At 47.3% G+C, this 20,191-nt stretch overlaps 1 protein-coding gene across 7 annotated transcripts in view; it reads left to right on the top strand.

Moving 5' to 3' along the window:
- Positions 1-20,191, top strand: part of LOC109865277 (regulatory-associated protein of mTOR) — a 193,356-nt gene that overhangs the window by 148,404 nt on the left and 24,761 nt on the right. For 4 of the 7 annotated variants that reach the window (XM_031799187.1, XM_031799190.1, XM_031799188.1 and 1 more), the window contains exons 22-26: positions 6,315-6,433; positions 12,516-12,646; positions 12,891-13,080; positions 13,472-13,582; positions 18,167-18,272. In XM_031799187.1, coding sequence (XP_031655047.1) covers positions 6,315-6,433; positions 12,516-12,646; positions 12,891-13,080; positions 13,472-13,582; positions 18,167-18,272 — 657 coding nt within the window. The remainder of the gene's footprint in view (positions 1-6,314; positions 6,434-12,515; positions 12,647-12,890; positions 13,081-13,471; positions 13,583-18,166; positions 18,273-20,191) is intronic. The other 3 variants (XM_031799189.1, XM_031799191.1, XM_031799193.1) reach the window with 1 other exon arrangement.

Consider the following 20,191-nt stretch of genomic DNA (forward strand, 5'->3'; position numbering starts at 1 on the left):
CGGTCCCAGCTTTGATGCACCTGTACTGACCTCGCCTTCTGGATGACAGTGGGGTGAACAGGCAGTGGCTCGGGTGGTTGATGTCCTTGATGATCTTTATGGCCTTCCTGTAGCATCGGGTGGTGTAGGTGTCCTGGAGGGCAGGTAGTTTGCCCCCGGTGATGCGTTGTGCAGACCTCACTACCCTCTGGAGAGCCTTACGGTTGAGGGCGGTGCAGTTGCCATACCAGGCGGTGATACAGCCCGCCAGGATGCTCTCGATTGTGCATCTGTAGAAGTTTGTGAGTGCTTTTGGTGACAAGCCAAATTTCTTCAGCCTCCTGAGGTTGAAGAGGCGCTGCTGCGCCTTCCTCACGATGCTGTCTGTGTGAGTGGACCAATTCAGTTTGTCTGTGATGTGTATGCCGAGGAACTTAAAACTTGCTACCCTCTCCACTACTGTTCCATCGATGTGGATAGGGGGGTGTTCCCTCTGCTGTTTCCTGAAGTCCACAATCATCTCCTTAGTTTTGTTGACGTTGAGTGTGAGGTTATTTTCCTGACATCACACTCCGAGGGCCCTCACCACCTCCCTGTAGGCCGTCTCGTCGTTGTTGGTAATCAAGCCTACCACTGTTGTGTCGTCCGCAAACTTGATGATTGAGTTGGAGGCGTGCGTGGCCACGCAGTTGTGGGTGAACAGGGAGTACAGGAGAGGGCTCAGAACACACCCTTGTGGGGCCCCAGTGTTGAGGATCAGCGGGGAGGAGATGTTGTTGCCTACCCTCACCACCTGGGGGCGGCCCGTCAGGAAGTTCAGTACCCAGTTGCACAGGGCGGGGTCGAGACCCAGGGTCTCGAGCTTGATGACGAGCTTGGAGGGTACTATGGTGTTGAATGCCGAGCTGTAGTCGATGAACAGCATTCTCACATGGGTATTCCTCTTGTCCAGATGGGTTAGGGCAGTGTGCAGTGTGGTTGAGATTGCATCGTCTGTGGACCTATTTGGGCGGTAAGCAAATTGGAGTGGGTCTAGGGTGTCAGGTAGGGTGGAGGTGATATGGTCCTTGACTAGTCTCTCAAAGCACTTCATGATGACGGATGTGAGTGCTACGGGGCGGTAGTCGTTTAGCTCAGTTACCTTAGCTTTCTTGGGAACAGGAACAATGGTGGCCCTCTTGAAGCATGTGGGAACAGCAGACTGGTATAGGGATTGATTGAATATGTCCGTAAACACACCGGCCAGCTGGTCTGCGCATGCTCTGAGGGCGCGGCTGGGGATGCCATCTGGGCCTGCAGCCTTGCGAGGGTTAACATGTTTAAATGTCTTACTCACCTCGGCTGCAGTGAAGGAGAGACCGCATGTTTTCGTTGCAGGCCGTGTCAGTGGCACAGTATTGTCCTCAAAGCGGGCAAAAAAGTTATTTAGTCTGCCTGGGTGCAAGACATCCTGGTCCATGACTGGGCTGGATTTCTTCCTGTAGTCCGAGATTGACTGTAGACCCTGCCACATGCCTCTTGTGTCTGAGACGTTGAATTGAGATTCTACTTTGTCTCTGTACTGGCGCTTAGCTTGTTTGATAGCCTTGCGGAGGGAATAGCTGCACTGTTTGTATTCGGTCATGTTACCAGACACCTTGCCCTGATTAAAAGCAGTGGTTCGCGCTTTCAGTTTCACACGAATGCTGCCATCAATCCACGGTTTCTAGTTAGGGAATGTTTTAATCGTTGCTATGGGAACGACATCTTCAACGCACGTTCTAATGAACTCGCACACCGAATCAGCGTATTCGTCAATGTTGTTATCTGACGCAATACGAAACATCTCCCAGTCCACGTGATGGAAGCAGTCTTGGAGTGTGGAGTCAGCTTGGTCGGACCAGCGTTGGACAGACCTCAGCGTGGGAGCCTCTTGTTTTAGATTCTGTCTGTAGGCAGGGATCAACAAAATGGAGTCGTGGTCAGCTTTTCCGAAAGGGGGGCGGGGCAGGGCCTTATATGCGTCACGGAAGTTAGAGTAACAATGATCCAAGGTCTTTCCACCCCTGGTTGCGCAATCGATATGCTGATAAAATTTAGGGAGTCTTGTTTTCAGATTAGCCTTGTTAAAATCCCCAGCTACAATGAATGCAGCCTCCGGATAAATTGTTTCCAGTTTGCAGAGTTAAATAAAGTTCGTTCAGAGCCATCGATGTGTCTGCTTGGGGGGGGATATATACGGCTGTGATTATAATCGAAGAGAATTCTCTTGGTAGATAATGCGGTCTACATTTGATTGTGAGGAATTCTAAATCAGGTGAACAGAAGGATTTGAGTTCCTGTATGTTTCTTTCATCACACCATGTCACGTTGGCCATAAGGCATACGCCCCCGCCCCTCTTCTTACCAGAAAGATGTTTGTTTCTGTCGGCGCGATGCGTGGAGAAACCCGTTGGCTGCACCGCTTCGGATAGCGTCTCTCCGGTGAGCCACGTTTCCGTGAAGCAAAGTACGTTAGTCTCTGATGTCCCTCTGGAATGCTACCCTTGCTCGGATTTCATCAACCTTGTTGTCAAGAGACTGGACATTGGCAAGAAGAATGCTAGGGAGTGGTGCACGGTGTGCCCGTCTCCGGAGTCTGACCAGAAGACCGCCTCGTTTCCTTCTCTTTCGGAGTCGTTTTTTGGGTCGCTGCATAGGATCCACTGTTGTACTGTTTGTAAGGCAGAACACAGGATCCGCGTCGCGAAAAACATATTCTTGGTCGTACTGATGGTGAGTTGACGCTGATCTTATATTCAGTAGTTCTTCTTGACTGTATGTAATGAAACCTAAGATGACCTGGGGTACTAATGTAAGAAATAACACGTAAAAAAAAACTGCATAGCTTCCTAGGAACGCGAAGCGAGGCGGCCATCTCTGTCGGCGCACTTTTGTGCGTTTTGCCAGCAGCTCTTTAGTGTGCGTCAAGCATTGCACTGTTTATGACTTCAAGCATATCAACTCCCGAGATGAGGCTGGTGTAACCGAAGTTAGCGCGCGCTAATAGCGCTTCAAACGTCACTCGCTCTGAGCCTTCTAGTAGTTGTTCCCCTTGCTCTGCATGGGTAGCGCTGCTTCGATGGTGGCTGTTGTCGTTGTGTTGCTGGTTCGAGCCCAGGGAGGAGCGAGGAGAGGGACGGAAGCTATACTGTTACACTGGCAATACTAAAGTGCCTATAAGAACATCCAATAGTCAAAGGTTAATGAAATACAAATGGTATAGAGGGAAAAAGTCCTATAATTCCTATAATAACTACAACCTAAAACTTCTTACCTGGGAATATTGAAGACTCATGTTAAAAGGAACCACCAGCTTTCATGTGTTCTCATGTTCTGAGCAAGGAACTGAAACGTTAGCTTACTTACGTAGCACATATTGCACTTTTACTTTCTTCTCCAACACTTTGTTTTTGCATTATTTAAACCAAATTGAACATGTTCCATTATTTACTTGAGGCTAAATAGATTTTATTGATGTATTATATTAAGTTAAAATAAGTGTTCATTCGGTATTGTTGTAATTGTCATTATTACAAATTTAAAAATCGTCCGATTAATCGGTATCGGCCTTTTTGGTCCTCCATTAATCGGTATCGACGTTGAAAAATCATAATCGGTCGACCTCTAGTTTGTACCATAGAGGGTTTTTCATAGTGCTGACTTGATGCCTCAACATTTAGATATGTAACTTGTTTGGGAGCCGTGTTGCAGGAGCACAATTGGGTTGACTGATCGGTCCCACAGAATACATCATTGATTGGGCAATACCTGGTAGTTGCTAGAAGTGCTCTTTGTAAAGGGACTGTCCCAAAACAACACAACAGATGGCACAGCATATGGACTTAAAACTTTAAATTTTGGGAGAACTACCTCTTTAAGTCCCTGAGAGAGACTAGCGTTCTGTCCAGGGAGTGTACTTGTACAGCAAGCTGCCTCACGCTACAGAAACAGGAGATTCTATTCCCTCCTGAAAATAACAGTTGGAAACGCTTAGTGAATCTGGCCTTTAAGATAAAAAAGGAAAATGTCTTACACAGCAAAATACCACCCAGAGCAACCCTAACTACTCTAAGGCGTTCTGATATCCTCCCATACGTTTCCGTTTGGCCACAGCAAGGACTTGGCTCAGCTTCTCCCTGTGTCAGTGCATTTAAGATGCTCATGTTTGATTGAAGGAAATGGGTTATATACCGTAGCTTTCAGAGGCTGACCAAGACTTATATTGGACTGGGTGTTAAATATGCATTAGCAGATGACCTTTGAGGGAAAAAATGTCTGTCTTGTTCGAATACTGCAGGGGAAGCTTCAAATGTAGCGGTTGTAGTGAGAAAGATCGTTTCGGATATAACACGGTTGTAAAATTGTGCAGATGTTGCAAAGGTCCTCGTACCAGGCCTTGCTGAACACAATTCAGCCTGGGAATGATCTGTAGTCACAGTCTCTCGTTGAACTGTGTAGCGTGCTGTGGTGATAATGTGTCTATGCCAGTGAAAACTGGGAGTATTTCCCTGTTTAAATGGAGGGGAAACGGTGTTTCACATTCCTCACCAGGGCTGTTTACCGCAGCACCTAATCACATTCATGCCCCCGGGCTAGAACCTAATCACCTCTTTACCTCGCTCACCCGCTCTCGCTTGCACACACTCGCTTTTTCCCTTGCTTCCCTCTCTCTTGCCTGATTACTTGATTGCTTTCTCGCTCCCTCTTTCCCCCGTGCTCTCTTTCTCTCTCTCCTTCTCATGCTTCCGCTCTTGCTTTACCCCCCTTGCTATCTCTCTCTGCCTGCCCCCCCCCCGACCCACACTACAATCTGCTGCAGTACTATTAACCAGAGCTCCCGATTTTCACACACTGTGTCTCTATGAAATGCACTGGATAGCCGCAACAGTTCGTGATAGCCTGCCACGCCTCCCCTCACACGTCCCTCATTCTACAGCCTCTGGAGGAGGAAGAGAGTGTCCTGTCTAGGGGGTTAAGACAGTGTCCTCTCTTACCCTCAGCATAAAGTGACTTAACTCCCTAAGGACATTTTTCATTCTGTTCGCTATCTACAAGTATGAAGTGCTGGGGAGAGGGAAGGAGAGAGAGAGAGGGAGAGAGAGAGGGAGAGAGAGCGAGGGAGAATTAACAGCTGGATACCTTCACTGCCGGGCATCGAGACGAACAGAAGATTGCATCAGACAGAGGCAGAGAGATCATGTATGTATGTTTGAGCGAGGACGGGCACAGCAAAATACACTAGGGAAAGGGAGTGCTGTGTTACTTGCAAATTGAGAGTCAATGTGCCATAATAATGAACTAGAAGAAGAGGGGGCACTCCTTATACAGAGAGAATGGTGACAGGCAGGTTTAGGCCCAGAGCAAAACAAACTGATGTTGACAGCTCCTTCGTGGCCAAACCCAGTGAGTGACCGTCTCTCTCCAACACAGCTCAGCGGCACTGCAGTGTTCTGTCAGGTTGAGTGGCAGCTTGGGATGACACCGCAGTGAGGACGACAGGACAGGGAGAAAATGGATAAATAAAATATGGAGGGGGGGGGGGTAGTCCTGGGTGGAAAGTAAGGGAGTTAATCGTCAAAGTGAACACACACTTTCTCACAAACACACACAGACCAGTCGCCTTCGGTAGGTAAAAAAAGACAATAGCAGAGCACTTGCTCATTCATATTCCGCATAATGATGACAGTTGGCAGTCATGTTCCTGTCACAATCAGCAATGGTGCAGAAGCCAGCTGCCTTCATTGTTCGTGTTGATTAATGAGTTACATTACCTGACACGGCGGCCATGTTGGCTCCAAAACCTCAGCAGATGACTGAGTTAAGGGGAAGTGAATGTTTTGGGATGTTAGATGACGAGTGATTAGCATCAATTGGATGTTGGCGTTTCTATGCTATGATGATGATGGGGAATTCAGTGGTTGAGTGTGATCACTAAGCATGTTGTGTTTGTGCGGGAGAGAGAGAGCGAGCGAGCGGGAGAGATGGTTGAGTGTTGATGGAAATCATGCCGTGTGCGTATGTGAGAAAATGAGATGGCGAGAAGGTTGGCTCTTATTGATGGTCGCTAATCAAATATTGATGGTAATCATGCTGTGTTTACGTGCTTGTTGAGAATGGGATACAGAATGTAGATGTTCGCTAATGTATATTGATGGTTTTCACACTGCGTTGGGTCATTAGGTGAATGGTAATTCAATGTGTGTGCGTATTGATGGTAATTGATGCTGTGCGCCTGTGTGTATTAACGGTAAGTCACGTCTGTGAGTGTTGGATCATTATGTATATGGGTCATCATGCTGTGTGTGTCTTTGCAGGGGTGTCGTTCAACAGCGTTTACACACAGATCTGGAGGGTTCTCCTGCACCTGGCGGCCGACCCGTTCCCAGAGGTGTCCGACTTGGCCATGAAGGTCCTCAACAGCATCGCCTACAAGGTACTAGACATACACACTGTTCTCTCTCCCTCTGCTGTGTGTCTGTTTGTTTGGTTTTCTTTAGGGGTGTTTTTATGCTTTGAAAAGGTCATGTGGTTTCACGCACACCCACTCTCTCATTCTCACACACACACACACACACACACACACACCCATTCTCCCTCTTCCCTGACATTTTCACCACCTCGAGACCGTTACTTTTGTGCAAATGCAATTAATGCGAAACGACTCCCTCGGGCCAGCCACTGCAGAGAGGAGAAGCCTGCCGTGACTTAAGGAGGTTTAATAACCATTGTTGCGCCCTCGCGCTGGAGAGAGAGACCCCTTGTATTTCCTGCTGCTGACAACACCAGTTCCTCGCAGTCCCCAGAACTGTTCATTTCATCTTTAGGGCTTCCCACTGAAGCCCTGTAAAAAATTGAAAAAAAGACTTATTAGATATTACATTGCAATAGACTCTAATGTATGCAATGCTGCAACAGACTAATGCAGTGGTCACCAACCTTTTCTGAGTTAAGATCACTTTCGCAGTCAAAAAGCAAACAGATCTATTGCTCAGATTATATATAGTTTTTACATTAAACCTCACATACAGTTTTGTAGGAATGATACATTATCACAGCATATTGGCTGTACGATTGGCCTTCCAATATTGTTAATCAGACCATATTATATTTCAGAACTCGAGCTTTGATAACAAAATAGATCGGTTGGTTTAGCACTTGTTGAGGCACTGTTTAGCCTAAATTGAAATGATTATATTTTTTATTTTACACCTACCGGCAACAGCTCAACACGATGAAAAAAAATACTTTTTTAAAACAGAGCGCAAGCCTTTATCGTTCGTTGGCTTTTCTACAGAAATATTTGGTGATCGACTAGGAATACCTTGAAGATCGACCAGTTGATCGCGAATGACGACCACTACTCTAATGTATGAAACACTGCAGCAGACTGTAATGTATGAAACATTGCAGTAGACTCTAATGTGTGATGGGGCAGTAATTTTTTAAATATACAATGTAGTCCACTGCTGCATTTTCAGTTCCTTGCAGTCCCCCAGAACTGTTCATCTCATCTTTAGGGCTTCCCACTGAAGCCCCGTAAAAAAAAAAAAGGGACTTATTCGATATTACATTGCAATAGACTCTAATGTATGAGGCACTGCAACAGACTCTAATGTATGAAACGCTGCAACAGACTCTAATGTATGAGGCACTGCAACAGACTCTAATGTATGAGGCACTGCAACAGACTCTAATGTATGAGGCACTGCAACAGACTCTAATGTATGAGGCACTGCAACAGACTCTAATGTATGAGGCACTGCAACAGACTCTAATGTATGAGGCACTGCAACAGACTCTAATGTATGAGGCACTGCAACAGACTCTAATGTATGAGGCACTGCAACAGACTCTAATGTATGAGGCACTGCAACAGACTCTAATGTATGAGGCACTGCAACAGACTCTAATGTATGAGGCACTGCAACAGACTCTAATGTATGAGGCACTGCAACAGACTCTAATGTATGAGGCACTGCAACAGACTCTAATGTATGAGGCACTGCAACAGACTCTAATGTATGAGGCACTGCAACAGACTCTAATGTATGAGGCACTGCAACAGACTCTAATGTATGAGGCACTGCAACAGACTAATGTATGAAACGTTGCAATAGACTAATGTATGAGGCACTGCAACAGACTCTAATGTATGATGCCGCAGTATGGGGCAGGTGGAAATCTCTGCACGTGTCCCAAAATACCCCCTATTCAAGTTGTGCACCACATGGTGAATAGGGTGTCATTTGGGATGCACCTCTCTCTCTTTGTTGTTTCCTGCTCTTTTGATCCGCCTGTAGATGAGCACGGGAGGAACTATCATCTCTCTATTGCAGTGGTTGTTTCATCTCCCCAAGGTTTTCCTTCCTAAGATGATTTTAGGAGGATCTTCTTTTATCAGCCCCGCCCCACCCTCACGATACATTCAGGTTCAAATGGACTGATTTAACCTCTAAATGATCATTGCCGTAGAGACTTTTTTCCCCCTCTAACCACTTACCCGGTGAAATTGAAGTTAATGAACAAGCGAATGCGAATGGCGAAGACTTAAACTGTGTCTGTGATGTGACATACAGACGCGCACAAACAATTATTGCACTGTAAATTGTCTTCCTGTAATAACGCTTATGCAACCCATTGCATCCTACTGAGGAGTTGACTTTATGTTCACGTTCTTGTTGTTGCGTTGTCGCTAAAGAACCTGCGTGTAAAAGCATTCCATTGGACGCTGTATGCCGTGTGCATCCTGTTCATGCCACTGATAAAACTGGAAACCTCAACTTTACTCCCGTCAACAAGAAAAAGCCATTTCACACGGATGCAGGGATTCTCCACTTCCCACTTACCTAGTCGTCACACACTCCTTAGCCTGACAGCACTTCAGAGGGAAGAACAAAGAGGGAAGAACAAAGAGGTCTACCCACAACTTCACACACACACACATGCTTAAAAACAAGTGTCAATCCAGGTATTCAGTGTCCCGTGCTAAACACATTATTGACTGGAGTGCATAGCGGTTTGGTGCAGCCCGCGTCCGGAGAAGCCGGAGCTCTTGACAGCCTTCCCTTGACAAGCAGAGAAATGATCTCATTGGTTTAAGTGTCCAACCGAGCAAATCCAATTCTGTTTTAATTAGGATTTTTAGTGCCTAGTTGCCAGGTGCCAACGAGGATGGAAGTGTGAAACGCACGCAGGCTCTATGTTCTCCAAATGAACATTTAGTGCATTTTTTAGGGGGGGGAGAGGGGGGTACTTAGTCAGTTGTCCAACTGAAATGTGTCTTCCGCATTTAAGCCAACCCCTCTGAATTAGAGAGGTGCGGAGGGCTGCCTTAATCAACATCCACATCTTTGGCGCCCGGGGAACACTGCCTTGCTCAGGGGCAGAATGACAGATTTTTACCTTGTCAGCTCGGGGATTCGATCCAGCAACCTTTCGGCTACCTGCCGCCCCTTAAGAGGTTTAAGCCTAAAGGTTAATTGGTCATTTTTTTGTATGTGGTCCATACTTTTTGATCATAAGATTGAAGTAGAATTTGGATGGGAGTCTTGGCTACTCTCTCACACTCTAATATCAGTCGTCCTGGTGCATTGTGGGTGAATGTTAGCCTTCGACAGGGATTCTTTTTGCAGAAGTGCAGGTAGGTCCCTTCCCATTTCAGCCTGTTTGCTTCTGTTTGGTTCCTAATGAAAACCCCTTTTTGGTCCCAGATCTGGTTTTCTCTTGTGCCGACTCCCACAGACCACCAGTAGGAGTTAGCAAGAGAGCACAAACTGATCTGGGATCAGGCTTGATGAATGTCTCTTGCACATTCGGGGAAACACTGGTAGAAAAAGCTCTAAAACCCGCTGCATGAGATCATGACCTACCCACTCTTCTCAACCCACAATCTCTGGGCCTTACTGCCTTACACAGCAGAAAATCACCACTCTCACTTCCACAATCCCTCCCTCTCAGTACTCCCCCAACAATCAGATTGCTCCTTCCATCAGACCACGTCCCCTTTCCAACCAATCACACCTCCGTTTGAGACCACTTCACAGGGCTATTATCGTTGATCAGGGAGGTGTTCTGTACTTTTGTGCAGAAAATTTAAATCCCCCTTTTGAATAATTAAACACTCACAAGTACAGCGATACTGGCTGGGGATGCATCCCAAAATGGCACCCTATTCCCTACACAGTGCACGACTTTTCACCAGGGCCCAGGAGTGCACCAAATAGGGGAATAGGGTGCCATTTGGGACCTAGATGCCGTGAACGTTGCCTGCTGCAGTAGCAGTCGGGTTGCAGGTCTCCTGGCCCGCCGGGAAGCCCCTTGTGATAACAGGGTTTATATATATACTCTACAGTATCTCTCTAGTTGTGTGTATTTTGTTAGCTTGGCTTTTGGAAGTGATGAATAAGTAAGGGAAGTAAGTAGAGAGATGAGGGAGGGGGGGGACAGGATGTTCCACAGCGCCGCCGCGTTGGCGTCTCCGTTAAGTGCACCGGGGGCGGAACTGGACACGTCTGAACTCGGCAGTGTGCAATTATGCAACAATATGTCATGTTTTGAGTGCATTACGGTAGGAAGCGTTGTCTATTGGGAAACCGTGCACCGATGCGGCGAAGATAACTATGTTCACACTGGTGGTGGAACGAGTTGGTTTGAACCAGCCGGACACTTAAATGACATGCAATTATTGGACACAATTACGCAGCAATTCTATGTAATGTTTTGCATACATTATGCTGGGAAGCGTTGCCTGTTGGGGAACGATACGCGTGTTTTCCCACCATGACGATGCGCCATGGAACGCGTCGGTTCGAAGCCAAGCAATTTATACCATACAATTATGGGACACAATCACTCAACAATGGTATGTTTTGCATACAGGAAGCTTAGTCTGTGGGGTAACGATACCTATTGTCTTCCATGCAAGAATCATTATGGCTGTGTATGTTACATGGGAAATAACATCCCGGTAATTCAATTTCTTACGCGGTCAAACCGACTTCATCACCAGCTCCTCTTACTGATTGTGGTGAAATGGCACGTTTCACATCTTCCTCCTTTTGCTATTCTCTCTCCTCCTCTTCTTCCGCTTGCTGTGACTATTGTTTAATTATGATACCTGGACTCGCTTTGTACAGAGAGAAAGCTAATCCATCGTTCCTTAGTTGATATGAGCATCTCAATAAACACTTAGCAAAAGGCTCCCAGTGGGAGATGAGAGAAAGTTGACCCTTTTTGGAAGATTTCTGTCCAAAAAGAAAAAATGCTGCTTCTCTGTGATGGTGTCTGTTTGTGCCTGTGTGTATGTTAAGAGATTGTTGCCTAAATGCTTTCTCTGTGTTAGTGTGGCGTTACAATGTGCCAGTGTGGTGGTGGTGTGATGATTACTTGTTTTCTCCCACCTTATTCATATTTTATACTGCAGTTTGTGAAGCCTCCCAGAGTAGTGACGGTCCGTCCGTAACGACTGTCATTTCTGTGCTTCTTTTTAATGAAGCGCTCGCCTGCAAACACAAGTAATTGATGCTGCCGCAACCCCCCCCCCACACACACACACGTATCGTAGTAACAAACTCGTAAACGCAAAACTCACATACATACACTACCACTGGTAATTAGCATAGAAATCAAATCAAAAGGCAATTCCAGATGGTTGAATGTGTTTGTTTGCTGGTGTTAACTGGATCTCCTAAAGCCAACCAAGTTTTTCTCTCTGCTCTGGCTTTTTGTAAACAACTCGCTGTTATTCATCAGCTTTCCCTTATTGAGTTTTACTCTCCTCTGGTGAATAGCTGTTACAGTGTATACTGGCGTTGATTCTGTTCTTGATCGGTGCAGTACCGGGAGGATTTCAAGGTGTCTGGCTGTTGCTGGTATTGTTGTATAGATCATTTGTTGAAGGGTAATATGTTGAAATACAGTAGAAGTTCACCCAACTGTTCAAGTTACAGAACATAGGACAGTAAGTTTCCTGACAAAGTATGGTGTAGCCTGTTTATGTTTTATGTTACATTGAGCTCTTCATGGCTATTCTCATTCCTCTGTTTTTGTACTCCTGCTCTCTCTTCTCCTCCTGTCTCCCTCTTCTCCTCCTGTCTCCCTCTTCTCCTCCTGTCTCCCTCTTCTCTTCCTGTCTCCGGTCTCTCCATCTCTCTTCTCCTCCTGTCTCCCTCTTCTCCTCCTGTCTCCGGTCTCTCCATCTCTCTTCTCTTCCTGTCTCCGGTCTCTCCATCTCTCTTCTCCTCCTGTCTCCCTCTTCTCTTCCTGTCTCCGGTCTCTCCATCTCTCTTCTCCTCCTGTCTCCCTCTTCTCCTCCTGTCTCCCTCTTCTCCTCCTGTCTCCGGTCTCTCCATCTCTCTTCTCTTCCTGTCTCCGGTCTCTCCATCTCTCTTCTCCTCATGTCTCCCTCTTCTCCTCCTGTCTCCGGTCTCTCCATCTCTCTTCTCTTCCTGTCTCCCTCTTCTCCTCCTGTCTCCGGTCTCTCCATCTCTCTTCTCTTCCTGTCGCCGGTCTCTCAGGCCCTGTCTCTGTCTCTGTCTCCCCAGGCCACTATGAACGCTCGGCCCCAGAGGATCCTGGACTCTGGCTCTCTCACCCAGTCGGCCCCCGCCAGCCCCACCAGCAAGGGGGCACACATCCACCAGGCAGGGTGAGTGACATTCACACACACAAGACGCACGCTCAACTCATATTACACACAGTCATCATATTCTTAACCCTACCAGGAATATTGGCGTAGCAGACACACACACACACACACACACACACACACACACACACACACACACACACACACACACTACTTTACGTCCACCGTCCTCATTTTCTCACCAATGCTCTCCTGCCACCTACACTAACCTCCCTCTCCCTCCCAAATCTGCCTCTTCCCCCAGTGGTTCTCCCCCCATGCCCAGTGCCAGCAGCTCCAGTCTGACCAACGAGGTGCCCAAACCCCCGACACGTGGTGAACAGCCCCCCACGCGACCCCCCTACACCCCCACGCTGGGCGGACAGGCCCCCCACTCCCACCAGTTCCCCCGCACGCGCAAGATGTTCGACAAGGGGCCCTCCGGCTCTGAACAGGTACCCTGACATCTAAGAACTCATTTCTGGTTAACTGGTTTCTTAAGGAAAAACGTAAGAACATGTTGAGGGACAGCGACTTTAACTTTCTTCCGAAGTCGATAGTAAAAGGAAGTCGTGGCAGTTGAGAAATGCGGTCTCAGGACTCCACTAGCATACCCATTTAAACAGGAATGTTATGCTAACTACCTCAATTGCTCTATGAATGCTTCTGCAGAATTTCTTTAGCTTTACTTGCTTAATTTGAGTCAATTTAGTCTGTTTGATTAATTACGAAAGAGACACTTATTTTTGGATGATCTTTTACAGTGAATTCTGAGAGTGGGGTGGTGTGTATTGGTGGTAGTGTGTTTAAAATTAGAATATTTTTAATTGTCTGTGTGTGTGTCAGGCCGGGGATGATGCAGATGACCCAGGAGGTCACAAGGCCTACATGAATGCCAACCTGTCTACAGGGCTGTGTGACTGGAGCGCCAAGTACTTTGCTCAGCCTGTTATGAAGGTACTGTACTATACTTCTCTCTCTCTCTTTCTATTTTCATCCCTCTTTCTTTCTCTCTCTCCCTCTCGCTCTCACACTCTCTCTCTTGCCGTCCCTCCTGCGCGCGCTGTAGTGTGTCAGTACCTGTTCAAGGAAGCTGTTAAGCCTGTTACAGCACCTGACCTTCCTTTGATGGTCAGAGGAAGAGGCTGAGTCATGTGTATGGCTGTCTCCACACACACACACACACACACACACACACGCACATGCGTGCACACACACACAGTGTCCTCACACACACACATTCTCACACACAGTTATAACTATAATGCAGTTATAGGAGCCGCTACACCCTCCAACGCTTTCTCAAACCAGCCTTTCATCTCTCCATCCTCTCCTCTGGAAGAAAGAAGAGAAAAATAAACGTTGTCAGCTCGTCTTGACTTTGTCAAACTGACTCTGGTCTGGAGGTGAGAGAGGGAAAGAGAGAGACGGATGGTGAGAGGCTGTAGGTGGAAAAGAGAGAAGGGGCTTGAGAAACAGTACAGAGAGGCAGGAACAAAGTGGGGACATGGTATAGAAGGGGTGATGGGGTGAGTTGAGACGGATAGGAGAGAGGGAGGAAAACGAGAGCGGGAAGAGAGAGGGAGAGGTATTCACTTTGCAGAAGTACAAATGAGAAAGCTGTGTTTGCAATTTCTGGAACGCTCCCATAAAGAGCCTTTGTCTGAAAGTCTGTACACAGGTTATCATATCAATGTGTCAGCAGTACGAGGTGTGTGTGTATAACCATTAGCAGAGCTTTTGTGTGTGTGGGGGGGGGGTGTCTGCCTCCTTTCTCAGACAGGGTCATTGTACAGTCAGTGTGTAATGTCCCACATTAGTGGCTGAGATATCCATTTAGGGCTGAGATATCCATTTAGGGCTGAGATATCCATATCGCATTTTTTTTTCTTTTCGCATTAATGTAACATTCAAATGTAATAAGGGTCCCCTGGGAAACTGACCAACACTTTGGTGCCTACCCTATCACAACTTATACTGTACCTGGCTTTTTTCATTCGAAGTCATGCCAATTAGATTATTAGCCCATATCCTGCAGCCCTAGCTGAAACCCAGCATCATGACAGCCTCTCACCTTGACACACACACCTACACACACACTCATCAGCTCTGACTGAGGCCGGCCTTAGTGTCTTAGCACTGTAGAGATGTCCAAGCAAACAGTGACTTGCACACGCTATTTCCTTTATTTAATCATTATTTTTCTATCCCCCTTTCGACTTTCTCTCTCCCCTTCTACCCTCTTTCTCTCCCCCCTTTTTTACTCCCCCCCCCCTTCTACTCTTTCTCTCCACCCTTCTACTCGCTCTCTCTCTCTACCATCCCTGTCTCGCTCCACCCCCCTCCATGTTATGTCACTGTGAGTGCTTGGTGGTGATTACCAGAGCATATGAATCCACATGCGGTTGCAGCTGCAATAGCAGTCAGTGGCTGTGTCCGAAATGGCTCCCTATCCCCTAGAAAACCCACTATGGGCCCTGGTCAAAAGTACATAGGGACTAGGGTGCCATTTGGGATGCAATCAGTGTGTGGCTGCTCTGTTAGTGTTTAGTATTCAGAGGGCAGAGCAGGGAGCCTGGTGGGGCCATGTACTTAATAAGCAGCAACAGTCTGGCCTCACAACCCTCCACCATTACACTCCATTACAGCCTTTCTCTGTGCATTACCAGCCCTGTCCATAATGCTAATGGTTACAGCTATACACACAGGGACATGTACGCACACACGGACGCACAGAAACAGACATGCACACACCTCCACTTAGAAACACACACAGATCTACACACAAATGCACGCATGCACAGACACACGCGTACACACACGGAAACACTCAAACTCAATCCCTTCCTTGCCCTCTGCAATTACACCAGAGGACCTCCATTGATGTTCGCTAATGATTCTCTCCCTGTCAGGGACTAAGGGATGGAGGAAACCCCTCAACACAGCCTGAGAGGCAGCCCTCAGAAAGAGAGGGATGGATGGATGGAGAGAAAGAGGGGGCTATGGGAGTGTGAGGGAGGAGGAAACCACTCAACACAGCCTGAGAGGCAGCCCTCAGAAAGAGAGGGATGAATGGAGAGAAAGAGGGGCTATGGGAGTGTGAGGGAGGAGGAAACCCCTCAACACAACCAGAGGCAGCCCTCAGAAAGAGAGGGATGAATGGAGAGAAAGAGGGGGCTATGGGAGTGTGAGGGAGGAGGAAACCCCTCACCACAACCTGAGAGGCAGCCCTCAGAAAGAGAGGGATGGATGGAGAGAAAGAGGGGGCTATGGGAGTGTGAGGGAGGAGGAAACCACTCAACACAACCTGAGAGGCAGCCCTCAGAAAGAGAGGGATGGATGGAGAGAAAGAGGGGGCTATGGGAGTGTGAGGGAGGAGGAAACCACTCAACACAACCTGAGAGGCAGCCCTCAGAAAGAGAGGGATGGATGGAGAGAAAGAGGGGGCTATGGGAGTGTGAGGGAGGAGGAAACCACTCAACACAACCTGAGAGGCAGCCCTCAGAGAGGGGATGGATGGAGAGTGAGGGAGGGGTTAAGGAATGAATAGAGGGGGAGGAGAGATGAGAGGACAAGCAAGGATAGAGCTTTTAACACTTCAAGCCTACGAGGATCCTCTTCATTTATCTCATTAACCCATCATTCCAAAGAATGGGATGACAGAACGAGAGGAGAGGGTGAGATAAGAGTGTTAGATGGGCAGGAAGAGGATGAGGGTGGTTTGAAACATGGGAGAGAACACTTAGCAGCCTGAGAGGCAACCATGTTCATTTAGCCCAGTATCAAGAAGCTCTTGTCTTTATGCAAGACCATGAAGGAGTATAATTGGAGGGGAGCGAGAGGAAGGGAAGCAAGTGTCTTCTTCTTTTAGCGCTGTAACCACTTCCAGTTTAGACCTGCTTCTGCCCTATTCAATCTGATAGAAATACAACAGGTACAGTTGAAGTCGGAAGTTTAAATACATTTAAACTCAGTTTTTCACAATTCCTGGCATTTAATCCGAGTAAAAATTCCCTGTCCTAGGTCAGTTAGGATCACCACTTTATTTTAAGAATGTGACATGTCAGATTAATAGTAGAGAGAATTATTGATTTCAGCTTTTATTTCTTTCATCACATTCCCACTGGGTCAGAAGTTTACATAAACTCAATTAGTATTTTGGTTGCATTGCCTTTAAATTGTTTAACTTGGGTCAAACATTTCAGGTAGCCTTCCACAAGCTTCCCACAATAAGTTGGGTGAATTTTGGCCCATTCCTCCTGACAGAGCTGGTGTAACTGAGTCAGGTTTGTCGACCTCCCTGTTAACACTTTTCAGTATTGCCCACAAATCTTCAATAGGATTGAAGTCAGGGCTTTGTGATGGCCACTCCAATACCTTGACTTTGTTGTCCTTAAGCCATTTTGCCACAACTTTTGAAGTCTGCTTGGGGTCATTGTCCATTTGGAAGATCCATTTGCGACCAAGCTTTAACTTCCTGACTGATGTCTTGAGATATTGCTTCAATATAACCACATAATTTTCCTCCCTTATGATGCCATCTATTTTGTGAGGTGCACCAGTCCCTCCTGCGGCAAAACACCCCCACAACATGAAGCTGCCACCCCGGTGCTTGACGGTTGGGATGGTGTTCTTCGGCTTGCAAGCCTCCCCCTTTTTCCTCCAAACATAATGATGGTCATTATGGCCAAACAGTTCTATATTTGTTTCCTCAGACCAGTGGACATTTCTCCAAATAGTACGATCTTTGTCTCCATGTGCAGTTGCAAACCGTAGTCTGGATTTTTTTATGGCAGTTTTGGAGCAGTGGCTTCTTCCTTGCTGAGCGGCCTTTCAGGTTATGCCGATATAGGACTAATTTTACTGTGGATATAAATAGTTTTGTACCCGTTTCCTCCAGCATCTTCACAAGGTCCTTTGCTGTTGTTCTGGGATTGATTTGCACTTTTCGCACCAAAGTACGTTCATCTCTAGGAGACAGAACGAGTCTCCTTCCTGAGCGGTATGACGGCTGCTTGGTCCCATGGTGTTTATAATTGCGTACTATTGTTTGTACAGATGAACGTGGTACCTTCAGGCATTTGGAAATTGCTCCCAAGGATGAATCAGACTTGTGGAGGTCTCCAATTTTTGTCTGATTTCTTTTGATTTTCCCATGATGTTAAGCAAAGAGGCACTCACACCTCCAATTGACTCAAATGATGTCAATTAGCCTATCAGAAGCTTCTAAAGCCATGACATCATTTTCTGGAATTTCCAAGCTGTTTTTCAAGGCACAGTCAACTTAGTGTATGTAAATTTCTGACTCACTGGAATTGTGATAGTGAATTCTAAGTGAAATAAACTGTCTGTAAAAAATTCTTGGAAAATGTATTTGTCATGCACATAGTATACATCCTAACTGACTTGCCAAAACTATAGTTTGTTAACAAGAAATTTGTGGAGTGGTTGAAAAACGAGTTTTAATGACTCCAACCTAAGTGTATGTAGACCTCTGACTTCAACTCTCTTTTTTCTCGCGCTCTTTCTCTCTCTCTCTAGATTCCAGAGGAGCATGATGTGGAGAGTCAGGTGAGGAAAGAGAGGGAGTGGAGGTTCCTGAGGAACGCCCGCATTCGAAAACAGAGCCAACGCATCACGCAGAGAGGTGACACACACAAACACTATGCATAGCTACACATAAATACACAGATCCACGATGCATCGCTACACACACTTGTGTAGATTTGCTGTCACTCCCCACAGTATAGAAGAACAAAAACCTGTGCCCATGCACATGTCACACATACCTTGGCAGAGGGGTAGGGAGATATTTGAAGAGTGAAACACACCAGTGAGGGGAACATGAGTATGCATATGAAGTTAGTGGGTTTGAGGATCTATTGGAATCCCCCCCTGTTCCAAAAGCTCCAACACACACACACACACTACACACACACACACACTACACACACACATTAAAGACCCCAGGCTTCAGCGCAGCTCCCCAGCTCCCCCTTTGAAGTCAGAGCCTGCTCAAACAGAATGGCTAACACTCCCACGTCACTGCCAGCTCCTACAACACACATGGGCGTACACACACACACACACGCTCACGAGTCCATTGGCGTCAGAGCTGAGGCTCACATACGCATGTATCGCTCTCTCCCCTTTTAACCATCCCTTTCTGCCATCCTCTAAAGTTGAGAGACTGTAAGATCAGGGCTGCCCTCATTCATTCTCCTGCCTCTGGGGAGATGGACAGACAGAGAAAAGACAGGGGGAGGGAGGGGGTACATTTGAAGAGAAAGCGAGGGAGACCGATAGGGGGAGTTAGAGGGTGACAAAGAATAGAGAGGGAGGAGTAGAGACTGACGGGGTGAGAAAGGAGACAAGTAAAACTTAATAGAGGGTCAAGAGTGGGGAAGAAAAAAAACAGGGAAGGCAACAGACATGAAAGAAGAGAGCCGGGGGAACAGAGACAGGAAAGAAGAGAGCCGGGGAACAGAGACAGGAAAGAAGAGAGCCGGGGAACAGAGACAGGAAATAAGAGAGCAGGGGAACATGGAGACAGGAAAGAAGAGAGCCGGGGAACAGAGACAGGAAAGAAGAGAGCAGGGGAACATGGAGACAGGAAAGAAGAGAGCCGGGGAACAGAGACAGGAAAGAAGAGAGCAGGGGAACATGGAGACAGGAAAGAAGAGAGCCGGGGAACAGAGACAGGAAAGAAGAGAGCCGGGGAACAGAGACAGGAAAGAAGAGAGCCGGGGAACAGATACAGGAAAGAAGAGAGCCGGGGAACAGAGACAGGAAAGAAGAGAGCCGGGGAACAGAGACAGGAAAGAAGAGAGCCGGGGAACAGAGACAGGAAAGAAGAGAGCCGGGGAACAGAGACAGGAAAGAAGAGAGCCGGGGAACAGAGACAGGAAAGAAGAGAGCCCGGGGAACAGAGACAGGAAAGAAGAGAGCCGGGGAACAGAGACAGGAAAGAAGAGAGCCGGGGAACAGAGACAGGAAAGAAGAGAGCAGGGGAACATGGAGACAGGAAAGAAGAGAGCCGGGGAACAGAGACAGGAAAGAAGAGAGCCGGGGAACAGAGACAGGAAAGAAGAGAGCCGGGGAACAGAGACAGGAAAGAAGAGAGCCGGGGAACAGATACAGGAAAGAAGAGAGCAGGGGAACAGAGACAGGAAATAAGAGAGCAGGGGAACAGAGACAGGAAATAAGAGAGCAGGGGAACAGAGACAGGAAAGAAGAGAGCCGGGGAACAGAGACAGGAAAGAAGAGAGCCCGGGGAACAGAGACAGGAAAGAAGAGAGCCGGGGAACAGAGACAGGAAAGAAGAGAGCCCGGGGAACAGAGACAGGAAAGAAGAGAGCCCGGGGAACAGAGACAGGAAAGAAGAGAGCCGGGGAACAGAGACAGGAAAGAAGAGAGCCGGGGAACAGAGACAGGAAAGAAGAGAGCCCGGGGAACAGAGACAGGAAAGAAGAGAGCCCGGGGAACAGAGACAGGAAAGAAGAGAGCCGGGGAACAGAGACAGGAAAGAAGAGAGCCGGGGAACAGAGACAGGAGAGAAGAGAGCCG

This window comes from Oncorhynchus kisutch, linkage group LG20 (assembly GCF_002021735.2).
Source record: "Oncorhynchus kisutch isolate 150728-3 linkage group LG20, Okis_V2, whole genome shotgun sequence".
NCBI lineage: Eukaryota > Metazoa > Chordata > Actinopteri > Salmoniformes > Salmonidae > Oncorhynchus > Oncorhynchus kisutch.